Genomic DNA, 13,142 nt, shown 5'->3' with positions numbered 1-13,142 from the left:
AGTGTGAATGTTGCCTGTAATTCATGGCTTCTGGTTGAGGTATGTACGTACAGTCACTGTGTGGACAATGTCCTCGATGCCCTTATTGATAAAGCCAATGACTAATGTGATGTACTCCTCAATGCCATTGGAAGAATCCCAGAACATATTCCAGTCTGTGCTAGCGAAACAGTTCTATAGTTTAGCATCTGCTTCATCTGACCACTTTTATATAGACCATGTCACTGGTGCTTCCTGCTTTCATTTTTTTGCTTGTAAGCAGGAATCAGGAGGATAGAATTATGGTCAGATTTGCCAAATGGTGGGCGAGGGAGAGCTTTGTATGCATCTCTGCGTGTGAAGTAAAGGTGGTCTATAATTTTTTTCCCCTCTGGTTGCACATTTAACATGGTGATAGAAATTAGGTAAAACTGATTTAAGTTTTGTTGCATTAAAGTCCCCAGCCACTAGGAGCGTCTCCTCTGGATGAGCGTTTTCCTGTTTGCTATGGCGGTATGTAGCTGATTGAGTGCGGTTTTAGTGCCAGCATCGGTCTGTGGTGGTATGTGAGACAGCTACGAAAAATACAGATCGAAACGCTCTAGGTGGATAGTGTGGTCTACAGCTTGTCATGAGATACTATACCTTAGGCAAACAAAAACCGCAAGACTTCCTTAGATATCGTGCACCAGCTGTTGTTTACATATATGCATAGGCCCCCGCCCCATGTCTTACCAGAGGCTGGATATACAGTTGAAGTCGGAAGTTTACATAGACCTAAGCTAAATACATTTAAACTCAGTTTTTCACAATTCTTGAAATTTATCAACACTTTATTTTAAGAATGTGAAATGTCAGAATAATAGTAGAGTGATTTATTTAATATTTTATTTCTTTCATCATATTCCTAGTGGGTCAGAAGTGTACATACACTAATTAGTATACCGGGAGGTCCGACGCACAATTGGCCTAGCGTCGTCCGGGAGGGAGGGTTTGGCCGGTAGGGATATCCTTGTCTCATCTCGCACCAGCGACTCCTGTGACGGGTCGGGCGCAGTGCACGCTAACCAAGGTTGCCAGGTGCACGGTGTTTCCTCCGACACATTGGTGTTGGCTGGCCTCCGGGTTGGATGCACGCTGTGTTAAGAAGCAGTGCGGCTTGTGTATCAGAGGACGCATGACTTTCAACCTTTGTCTCTCCCGAGCCCATACAGGAGTTGTAGCGATGAGACAAGATAGTAGCTACTAACAATTGGATACCACGAAATTGGGGAGAAAAAGGGGTAAAATTTCTATATATATATTTTTAAAAACATATTTAAAAAGTACGATCTTTGTCCCCATGTGCAGTTACAAACTGTAGTCTGTCTTTTTTATGGCAGTTTTGGAGCAGTGGCTTCTTCCTTACTGAGCGGCCTTTCAGGTTATGTCGATATAGGACTTGTTTTTACTGCGGATATAAATAATTTTGTACCCGTTTCCTCCAGCATCTTCACAAGGTCCTTTGCTGTTGTTCTGGGATTGATTTGCGCATATCCTTCCTGAGACGTATGACTGCTGCTCGTCGCCTGATCCTCAGAAGGCACCCTGATCTTTTTCAGCGAAATCTCTGTTTCCTTCTCCAGCGAATGAAGGTGATCTGGCCTGGTCAGGTGTCTGTAGTATCTCGCCCCGTCTGACTCATTGAAGAAAATCTCTTCCTCTCATCTGAGGTGAGTAATCTCAGTTCTGATGTCTAGAAGCTCTTTTCAGTCATAAGAGACGGTAGCAGCAACATTATGTGCAAAACAAGTTACAAACAACGCAACAACAAAAAAACTAACGAAATAGCATGATTGGTTAAGAGCCAATAAGTACCCAGTTGTAATAGTGGTAAGGATTCTACGGAAAAAAATCGAAAAATAAAATGATTGTGTAGCACTGTAGCAGTAGCTTGTTAATATGGCCGATGAAAAAAACGTATTGAATTTGAACAATTTCAGACAGCGGTCATTATTTAAAGTATATAATTGTAACTTGGTTTCAAATAAGAGCTTTTATTTTGAAGGCAGAAACCGGAAGTTATTTTTTTATTACTACCAGCAGCAGCAGGAGGAAGTAAACGTTTAGAAAAATTATAATTATTTAATCAAGAACAGTAGAGGCAAAGTCAACTCCGAGATCGCTGAGCTAGTAATTAGCTCTATGTTCATATCGAGACGGTAAGACATATTTATTATGTTGTGTTTTATACACGTCCTAACAGTTTTAGAAGAGCAGTAACGTTAAGACATGTCGTGCTATATTAAGAATATAGTCACAGGAAAATGGTGCCATCCATTTACCTGTGACTATATTCATTATATTACACGGTCGTATGTGTACTACTATGTAACGTTTACAAACAAGCTTAAAAATTACAATTGAAATGAACGAATATTATGTTTTGTATCTTTATTAATCTGCCCACCGGAGAGCGCGTTTGTTAGACCTAGACCTGTTAAAAACAAGATTTTGTTGCTATGCTACAGAAGTATGGGGTGTTTTCACTAGGAACCAAACGGGAGGGGCCTACCTGAATTCGTCCAATAGAAACTCTAGTTTTTGTTGCAAAACGTTTCCCGTTGCAAATTGTTTTGCTTCAGTTATGACTGCTGAATACACCCCCATGTTGCTGGCTGCTAGCAGTCTTTGCTTAATTTTCGTTTGTTTGAACTTGTTTCTATTGACATTCATTAGCATATCCTATCCTAGGACCTATGTGCTGTGTAACTTCGCTTGGTTCAGTTGGACGTCAGTGCTCTGCCCAGCTACAAAATAGCTTGCAAACTCGCTAGTTAGTTTGTAGTTTTATTTGCAAGCTAGCTAGTTAGCTAACGTTTCCCTGTACTGAAGTTAGAACCCCTTGCCCAGTAAGTTTATCGCCTTTTACAGTATTTACCTGTCTTTTTAGCTAGATGGCTAGCTATCTTGCTAATTGTGGTAGTTGGCATAACTAAACTGCTTGTCATTTCTCTCATCAGATTTCAAAAGGGATGAAATGCCAGGCTCACTGTGTATACAGTGTCAGACACAAACCACTGTGTTTAGTAAGACCTGCAACAGTTGTTTCTTTAACCATCCAAAAGAGAAGATGTTACAAGCGTTGAATAAGTATGATTACGAATGGGAACACAATGATTGCACCCATTATAATAATAGCTCTCAGATATTGACTTCCACTAAAGTATTGGTAAGTGTTCCCCCTCCTCATATAACCATGTTAAACATAACAATACTATTTTTCAAATTATAGGCTAGCTACTACTTTAAATCTGAATGTCTGATTCTGTATTTCAGCTCTACAAATTGCATACTCTGGGATTTGTTCCCCTTCTCCTGCTTGGAAAAAGGAGAAATGGAACAAAACATATCGATATGGATTCCTTTTGCCCTCACCCTCAAGTCATAAAAGAAACAGGCTCTATTGAAACATTGAGAAATATTTATTTAGGTCTTCTGAATGGTAAGTTTACCATGTGTTTTTTTTTTTTAATTTATTTTTTATAAATGTTATTTTAGAAGGGTTTTCTTTTACAATTTAGTACTCAAACTCAGCTGCTAGACATAATGTGGAATATTGCATCAAGGAAAGATTCACTCATTTTGAAAGTTATATCGTATTTGTGCGTCTTTGAGCGATATTTTATCAATCCCCGGGGTCATTTCATGTGTATCTGAGCTATTTGCCATTCAAGCATACAGCCAGTATGACACATTTAGCATTATATGATGCAATGTGACGATATAACGTTAGAAATCGGTGAATCTTTCCTTTAAGTGACATCAATATTACAGCTACAATAACATTCGGTGGTCACAATCAGTCTCTATCCAGAAATGGGCCCTAAATCATAATTTGATTTATTAGGATCCTCCATTAGCCGATGCCAATGGCAACAGCTATCCTTACTGGGATCCGACACAAAAAGACATTACAGACAAAATACTTAACTATTTACTTTTATTCTGTTGGAGGAATTAGCCTGTAAAAACTAATATTTTCCATGTTTATGGTGTTAATAATTTTTGATAGCTATCTGCGGAAGTAAGGGGGTCGGGTGGGGGACTTGCATTCTGTGAATAATTGTTTGGGGACAGCCACCATACCAAACATCAGAGCCTGCTGTTCCTCATAGGATGATTTTAAAACAGTCTCTGAGCCACCGAGGAAAGCAAGTTCTGGGTCAGATTCAATGGCCCTCTCATATACCTATTGAATAGCATAAAAAATGTTCACACAAAAGTCATGAAACCTCTAAGACTTTACATCTGTCACACTGTGGGGAGACCTGGGGGTAAATTCTATGTAGTTTGGTTTTGGAGTAATGACGCCTATGTATTACTTTGTATCAATTGATATCTGTCATTGGTGGAACATGAGTGAATTCTAGACAGGGTTTCTCCCCAGATATAATAATAATAATAATAATATATGCCATTTAGCAGACGCTTTTATCCAAAGCGACTTAGTCATGTGTGCATACATTCTACGTATGGGTGGTCCCGGGGATCGAACCCACTACCCTGGCGTTACAAGCGCCATGCTCTACCAACTGAGCTACAGAAGGATCATCTGCGATCTAAATATTTAACTCTTTAGCTACCCTAGGTCTCCATGGGGTGACTAGTAGAGTCCTCCGTATAGTTGGAGAAAAAGGCGACAGACTGTGAGACAAGGTGTGTTGAGTTGGGAGGGCACTGTAGCGGGTAATAAAATAAATGTTGTACTGGGAGGATTTCAACCTTTTGGATCTACCCTTTAACATAGTGTCTTACATGTAAATAGCATAACAAAAATGGGAATCGGAGCATTCAAATGTGTTATTTTAACTGGTTGAATGATGCAAATTGCTTATCTATTTGTTCTATTGTGGCCAGACCCTTTCTCCCCCACTCAACAAATACCTTATCAGACCAGGATGGAACAAAATAATAATAATACAAACATTGAGGTGTATAGAGGTATCAGGCTCCTTAAAAACATTTCTCAAAAGAAAGGTATTGCTTGTCAGTTTGTTTAGGCACTCTGCTTTGCTCCCGAGTGGCGCAGCGGTCTAAGGCACTGCATCTCAGTGCTAGAAGCGTCACTACAGACCCTGGTTTGATTCTTGTTTCGATCCCGGGCTGTATCACAACTGGCCGTGATCGGGAGTGCCATAGGGCGGCGCACAGTTGGCCCACCGTCGTCCGGGTTAGAGGAGGGTTTGGCCGGGGTATGCCGTCATTGTAAATAAGAATATGTTCTTAACTGACTTGCCTTGTTAAGTTTACAAATATATGTATATATGTATTTAAAAAAATGCATGGCTGGAAGAGAGGAATTTGTTGCGGTCTTGACTTCAATAGTTTTCCACAGGGGGGCTTCAGTGGCCAATTTATCAGGGAAACCTAATACCCTGGCATTTGCAGGCCATTATTAATGTTTACAGATTGGTAGGCCTAGGCCGCCACTTTCCTTGCGCTTTTGCAAGGGAGCTTTACAGATACAATGGGCTTTGTTACCCCAGACAAATGGCATGATTGTTGAATCCAATGTTTAAAAATATATATATGAAGAGGAAAGAAAAAATTAAGGAACCTGGGAAGAGAAACCATTTTTATGGCATTAATGCACCCATCATGGATAGTCACTATTCTCCAGCTCTCTGTTTTGTTTTAAGATTTATAACCAGTTCACTGTAGTTAAGCTTGAAGATGAGCTTTGGGTTTCTAGGTAGTGTACCGCATGTTTCTTTATTTGACATCCACATTAAAGCTTCTGTAGTGATATTTGAATAACTATCATTCTTTATAATGCAGTCACACTTGGCACCGAGTCCCAATGCCAGTGCTCCCCAGTGTCTTCAGAGCCAGACGGGACCCCCGCACCAGCCGAGGTAGAGGGAGCCCCTACAACAATCGATCCCGTGGGAACCCCTGCACCAACAGAGCTACACAGAATACCCATATCCATCCGACTGAACATAATACCCACACCAACAGAGACGTGCAAACACAACACACTAATCAATCCAGTGGAAACCCCTACAACTATCAATCCAGCGGGAACCCCGACACCAACCAAGCGAGACGGAATCCCCATATCTTTACGACGGAACCTAATCCCCACACCAACAGAGCCAGGCAAACCATCCACACCAACCAATCCAGTGGGAATCCCTACACCAACCAGTCTAGTTGGAACTCCTACAGCAATTGATCCATCAGGAACCCCTGCACCAACTATGCTAGACAGAATCCCCACATCCATCAGCCTGAACAAAATCACCAAACTAACAGAGCCAGGCAAACACTCCACATCAACCAATCCTGTGGGAACCCCTTCACCAATTAATTCAGTGGGGACCCCTGCACCAGCCGAGCTAGACGGACTCCCCACACCAACAGAACCAGGAAAACCTTCCACATCAAACAAGCTAGACGGAATCCCCACATACATCTGCCTGAATGGAATCCCCACATCCATCTGCATGAACGGAACCCCCACCTCAATACAGTCCAAAATCCCCAGACTAATACAACCCAAAATCCCCAGACCTATACAGCCAAAATTCCCCACACCAATACAGCCAGGCAAACCCTCCACACAAAATAATCCAGTGGGAACCCCTATACCAATTGATGAAACATCTAACTCCTCTGAGCACCAGGACCAAGAAATGCAAAGGCCAAAAAGAAAAATGTGGACAGGTAAGCATTAGGAGCCGGTTTCCCTGACACCGAGTAGTCCGGGCCTTTAAAAAAAGAAAAATGAAATGTTGAAAAATAAAATCTGTGGCACAACGTATTGTATATTTGCAGTTCTCACGTGTTTGCCATTTATCACACAGATGGAGATCTAATCGTTGCTGAAGACGGTGCAACCATTCAAGCACAAAAGAAAATCAAAACAACAGGTATAACTGATATTTCAATTAACTTATTTAGGCTTAAGGTTCTGTACATTCAATCTACATTTCTGTATTGTGCCACATTGTCACGATAATGCAAAATGCATCATATGTTGCAAAACACATCATCATGGGGATGTGGCACAATACACTTTGCATCTTAAAGTGCTATATCTTGAAATCTTGATTGCTGACATGTAAAACATTTTGGAACTGGATCAGCAGTGCACTAATGATGAAGAAGAAAACAACAAAACATTTTTGAGTGGATTATTCCATTTATACTATAAATGGAGCTGAAAAACATAAAATAAGGATTGTATCAATAATTTGCTATCATATAGCATTGAGACAAAAATATTAAATAGTTTTACGATCCTGTGTTTTTAAGCTTTCAAATGATATTAAAGACAAACGTATTATCTTTATTAGTTGCAGGGCTATGGGTATTTCATGATAGTGGGGGGTCCAAAATGAGCCTGCTGAGCACCTCTATCCCCTGAATGGTTGGTCATTCAGGTCCAAGATTCACATGCTCATCATTTCTACCATCGGCATGTATAGAAAGTTTGCTTTAAATAAAAAAGATGACTCATTTAATATGCAATAACCTCACGGCTACTTAATCACTTTCACTCTCAAAAGTATCATCACAGACAAAATATAGATACATCATTGGTGATATAAAGCTGAAGCATCCGTTTAGAACTTCCACTCACCAGCAAATATAGTGAGAAGAACATGCAGTATGTTGAGCGCAGAACATTTTTTGCTCACACTACAGACTGCTATATCGATCTGCTAATACATGACTAGTAAAGGGCCAGTGCACACTTATTTTTAACCTTATTTGTTTATTTTTAATTCCGATTTTTCAGGGGGTGCTGTATGACAGACTCCATGAAATGATGACCTCTTCCTAAATATTTGGTCAAATATAAAACATTTTGGTATGGTTTCCTAGAAGCAAGGGTGGCTCATATAATCCATTTGGCTCAACTTACCCCACTCTCCCCGCCATCAAATGTTGTAGACTTGATGCTTTGCCAAAGTTTCCAAAAACAATGTTGTTGTTTAGGAGTCCAAGGGTGAATTGAGTTCTTGCACACACAGACTATTTGCTTTGTTCGTAGAAGAGTGGCTGAACATGGATACGGATAGGCCCACGGTGTCAAGACATGCAGAGGTAGACACCGAAATATTAGATCAACTAGAAAAACACAAAGGTAATTGATTTAATAAGGAATTGCCTCATGGCTACCTTATAACTTTCACTACTAAAAGGTATCATTGTGAATGATTTACGTTCTGCAACTTTGTGAAGGCGTCTGCATGCTTCCCAGCCAAAACAGTTCGGAAGAGTTTGTGCATGGTAACATTTTGTGACGTTTTGGACTTCGGTGAGGGTTTTTCCGGCTGTTCGGGTACACCATTTTTTTTCTTAAGGCAAGCTGACGTTCGGAACTAAAGTCTACGCCCCTTCGGTGATTAGGATTCTTCAATAAAGTATTTTTTTTTTGCCATTCAACGAGAGAACTCGTTTTTATGCAAATCTTTTCATTAAGAAATACTGCACCAAACATCTTAGTCTCGCAATTTTACATCTAACTAAGATCTCCACTACAAAAACGTCTAAATTAATAACAGATTTCTTGAGTTATTTAGATCCATTCTGACTGTTTTGAGGAAGCGTATCAAAATGGACCAACAGTACTATTGCCATGTTTTCATTTGAAGGGAGTAGGCGAGCACATTCGTTCGGGTTCGCCTAGCCGCCAGCCGAACTGAAGCTTGCTGACGCCTTAACAAAACATTGTCACAGTTATCCCAAAGATGAATTTGCAAACATAACATTTGATTCATTTGATCTGTTTGTAGAAGAGTCGCTGAACATGGATACGGATAGGCCCATGGTCTCAAGACATGCAGAGGTAGACACTGAAGTATTAGATCAATTAGAAAAGAGCAGCATTGTACAAGCAACCAACAAGCAAACTTTGTGGGCTATAAACTGCTTTAAGGACTGGCTGACAGAGAAACAGATGATAGTGGATTTTTCAACCATTGAGAAATCTGAAATGAATGTCCTCTTGCGAGATTTTTACTGTTCTGTTCGAAGGGGTAAAGGTGGGGAGTATTGCATCCCAAGCTATATCGGAATCCGGGCTGGCGTGAACAGATTCATTAACCTCCCTCCCCTTAGCAGATCCTGGTGCTTGATGAAGGACAGTGAGTTTACCTCCTCTAATAATGTATTTCTTGGGGTACTAAAGAAACTCAGACGAGAGGGCAGGGACAAAACTACCCATCCTAAGGTGATTACAGCACAAGACCTTGAGATTCTTCAAAACTCTACTGTGCTAAGCCCCTACACACCCAGAGGACTAGTGAACAAAGTGTGGTTTGATATCCAGTTACACTTTGGCCCCAGAGGAAAAGAGGGCAATAGACGGCTAACGCCACAGTCGTTTGTTATAAGGTACGATGAAAACGGAGCAAAATATGCAACGCTGACTTCCAAAGAAGAAAGACCGAACCACAAAGATGCAGAAGAGCAGAACTGGCAGAATCGCTGTGGAATCATGTTTCAGAACCCTGATAGTCCACTCTGTCCAGTCGCCTCCTTGGAGAAGTATCTGAGCAAGATCCCGCCAGATGCCACCGCCCTCTACCTCCATCCTAAGAAGATGGTCATCACCAGTGACAGCATGTGGTATAGCCAGGAGCCAATGGGGTTCAACTACCTTTCATCAATGCTGCCCCGACTGTGCCAGGTTTGCTTTTTTTCAAGCAAATTTCGTAACATTTGAATATTCGCTAAATAGCTAAGTTGTACTCATAACTCAACCTGTTGTTGCTTCTTGGCTCACTCACTCTCTTTTTCTCTCTCTAGGAGGCTGGTACATTGGAAAAGTACACAAACAATTGCTTCCGAACTTTGCGTGAGGTCATGTCTGTCAGCAGACTGATAGTTCCTTGAAGAGTGCCGTAGCTGAATCGGAATTAGTTAGGTAACATAGATAAATTATTTTATACTTGTCATTAGAATGTCTTCTTTTGGACTATACTGTTGGCAGTTGCATTTTCTTCTCTTCTCTAGGGAAAAGTCACTGGGCCCAGAGAGGGGAGAGGTCAGACTTGTCTTTTACATGTCTGGTAATAGGCAGAATATCAGAAAGGGAAAAGTCAGGTTTAAACATTGTCTTCATAATGAATATATCTGTTAAACCATGTGAAGGGCCCCACCATGTGTGTACTCCAGTCACTCCCTCCTTTTTCCATTGGGGGGAGGAGTATGGTAATGTCTGGAACCATTGTATGTCCCCTCTGATGTTGCCCTTGTCTTGATTTAGTATATGACCTAGAGGCTCACTACCCTCCGGGAGTTTGTCCAGGAGGGGTGTATTTGAGATGGGAGTATCTAGAACTGACAATTGATATATGCCATTGGATGAGGTAATATGAAGTACCAAGAACGAGATTAGAACCTCGTCTTAGAGAGCAAACTGAACGATAATTTATAGCTAATGCTATCTGGCTATGGGATACTCCTCTCTCTCAAGTAAAAGGCCTTTGTGCTGTTTTCCTATTATCTGTGGTTCGTCATGTAAGTGAGAGTGGTGGATCTTTGCTATAAAAGATCTGTTGCCATTATGTTGACACTCAGAATTCATTTATAGACACTGAATTGATCTGAGGGTCACAGGGCTATGGTGAAGCTCATATTATTAAAATATTAAGTTTAAAGTATAACTCTGACTTGTGTGTGGTTTGTAAACTCTCCTTTCACTTTGTAATACAGGAAATTACCACGACAAGAGTTATTGAAAACCATCCATGGACAACAGAAAGAGATGTCAAATAGGCACAATGTGAGTCAAGGCAGTGACATGCTTCAGTTTTACTTCCTACCAGCAACATTCTCTCGGTCTTATACACAAATAGAGAGCTTGACAAGATGCATACAGTCCTCACCATATGTATTTGGACACTGAAGCTAAGGTTTTCATTTTTTTGTGGTGACAGTCCAGAATGTAACCTTTTTAAATTAAGGTTATATATTAGGTATAGATTTTGCTTTGCGCTGTGACTTTACTATTCAGAATTGTAAGCCTTTTAAGCTTTCTTTTCACCAACAAGTTGTACACTACTGGAAACTGTTTAACCATAATCATCCATTTAGAAAATGTAAAGTTTAGGGGAAAAAATCTCAGCACTACGAAGAATGGATGGATAAGAGGATATAGTTGCTTCTGATGGATAATTGGGGGAATTCATTTTTGTATGAGAATTTCTCTAATGTAATTTTGTTTGTGGCTGGAAGCAATTTGAGGTTAAACTTCCTAGATCTGTTTTTAAAATGGTTAAAAATAACATGTCTACACCACTTTATACCATCTCTTGTGGCAAATGGTCATACTTACAGCTGTTTAACAAATTAATAGAAATGATATTTCCCTAATTTACAAGATCTATTGTTTTAAAGGTTATGTACCAACTATCTAAAATTACCTGTACCCCCTTTAAATTAAAGATTTTGAACTTTATATCTCTTTCTCAGAAAGAAATAGAACTAACAAAACAATTGTGCAAGCTATAAGAGTGCTTGAGAGTTAAGGTGGTAACAAGAAGCATGGAAAACCAGATGAGCCAAACATATGTTGCGGGAACGAACAAAAAGGCCCAAGAGAAGTTGTAAACCATCGGGAACCAGGAATAAGAACGCATCGAGAGAACATATGGAGTGAAACAACCTAGTCTGAGGGCATTTGATGTAGAATATGAGTAACAACAAGTACATGTGTTCTAAAGTGTGTAGGCATAGTGCACTTGATTACTTTATAATTTTGGTCTACATGCATAATTGTAGCCTACTTTTCCTTCCCGGCACTAGAGCTGCTGAATCAAGTGCACCTACGCTTAACAGTGCGAAACAAATGTAAAAAAAAAAATATATATATATATATATATATATATGAAAGCAAGGCTTTATTAGTTTATAAACCATGTTTTTGGGCTTATTGTTTTTTGCGGAAATGCTTGGAGATCATGATAGACCTGTTGGTAACCGCTGTTGTAGCCTTTTACTTACGAAGCACATCGGAGCATAAATTGAAATAACTTTCCCCACTACAGATTGACCGTTTATTAGTAAGGAAGGGCAAAGGCCTGCAAATGACTAAACCTGATATTTGCCCAAAGGTATACTGGTGAGAAGAATCTGTAGTAAAACTCAGACTCGAGAATAAACTGTCTAACAAAATGAATAATTAGACATTCGAAACCACCTGGAACCATTTACAAACTTATTGGAATGACCACACAAACTGAAATTGTCATTCATGGGCTGCGGGCAACCGTAATTTGAAAACCACAAATCAGAATGTATATATTGCAGTCGATGACCACCCTGCCACTTGCTACGGGGAGGAGAATATAACCATTATACAAGATGGAACTGTGACTGCAATGATTGACCTAACATGTCCAAGTTTGTAGAAAAACGTTTTGTTTATGAGAATGAATGAAATACCGAGTGATGAGTTAGGCAGTCATAGGTATACTGAGCCCATAAAGCATGGATGAAGACTTTCATCACTGAAGAATCATTCGATAAAATGGCAGTATATTGCAAAGTAGACTACGATTATGCGTGTAGGCCAACATTATAATGTCAAATCTGAATGGCTATGCCTATAGACTTTAGAATACTTGTTTTACTGATTACTATACAATACTGGTCCGTGCTTGAACAGCAATGGAGTGTCAGGAAATGTAGAAACTGAAATTCCAAATTTAAGTGTTGTAGTTATCCATCTGACTAGCTTTTGCACTCAACATGGAAATATAATTGTTGTATTAAAGAATACTACAAGGCTTATCAAGAGACTACGCATGATTATTCATGTAACACACCGACTGTGTTATATTACGATGAGCTATATTATAATCACTAGGCCTATGCATTGCATGCAGAATGTTAAAGAATGTGATGATGAGTTGCTATGAATGTCGTCAGATCGATATAAGCATTAATTAATTACATAAAGGATATATCTGTTCACTTCCTGCAAAAGAAAGTTTGACACTAGACAACATATTTTGTTTTATTTTGTATTATATCATTTACAAAAATAAACATTTGAATATTAAAACTTATCTACTTGCAGAGAAACAGCTCAACATTTACATTACTTTCAGTCATGTAACAGACTCCCATCCATAGCGACCCACAGAAGCAACCAGCTTCAA

The 13,142-nt window shown here is 39.8% G+C and overlaps 1 protein-coding gene across 4 annotated transcripts; it reads left to right on the top strand.

Annotated features, from left to right (window-relative positions):
- The first annotated feature begins 2,034 nt into the window (after positions 1-2,034).
- On the top strand, positions 2,035-12,771 carry LOC118365049 (zinc finger MYM-type protein 3-like). Of its 4 annotated transcripts, none has more exons than XM_035746953.2 (9): positions 2,035-2,180; positions 2,982-3,190; positions 3,298-3,463; positions 5,800-6,690; positions 6,831-6,896; positions 8,024-8,116; positions 8,769-9,664; positions 9,784-9,896; positions 10,693-12,771. In XM_035746953.2, exons 2-8 carry the CDS (start codon positions 2,999-3,001, stop codon positions 9,868-9,870), a joined length of 2,391 nt encoding a protein of 796 aa, XP_035602846.2. In that variant the 5' UTR covers positions 2,035-2,180; positions 2,982-2,998; the 3' UTR covers positions 9,871-9,896; positions 10,693-12,771. The 4 variants fall into 4 exon arrangements, with proteins under 4 accessions (XP_035602846.2, XP_035602844.2, XP_052346154.1 ...); XM_035746951.2 differs by having other exon boundaries at positions 9,784-9,901; XM_035746952.2 differs by lacking the exon at positions 2,035-2,180 and adding an exon at positions 2,622-2,870 and having other exon boundaries at positions 9,784-9,901.
- Positions 12,772-13,142: the final 371 nt, after the last annotated feature.

Source organism: Oncorhynchus keta, chromosome 32 (genome assembly GCF_023373465.1).
Source record: "Oncorhynchus keta strain PuntledgeMale-10-30-2019 chromosome 32, Oket_V2, whole genome shotgun sequence".
In the NCBI taxonomy this organism is placed as follows: Eukaryota; Metazoa; Chordata; class Actinopteri; order Salmoniformes; family Salmonidae; genus Oncorhynchus; species Oncorhynchus keta.
This window is presented reverse-complemented; position numbering and strand designations above follow the sequence as displayed.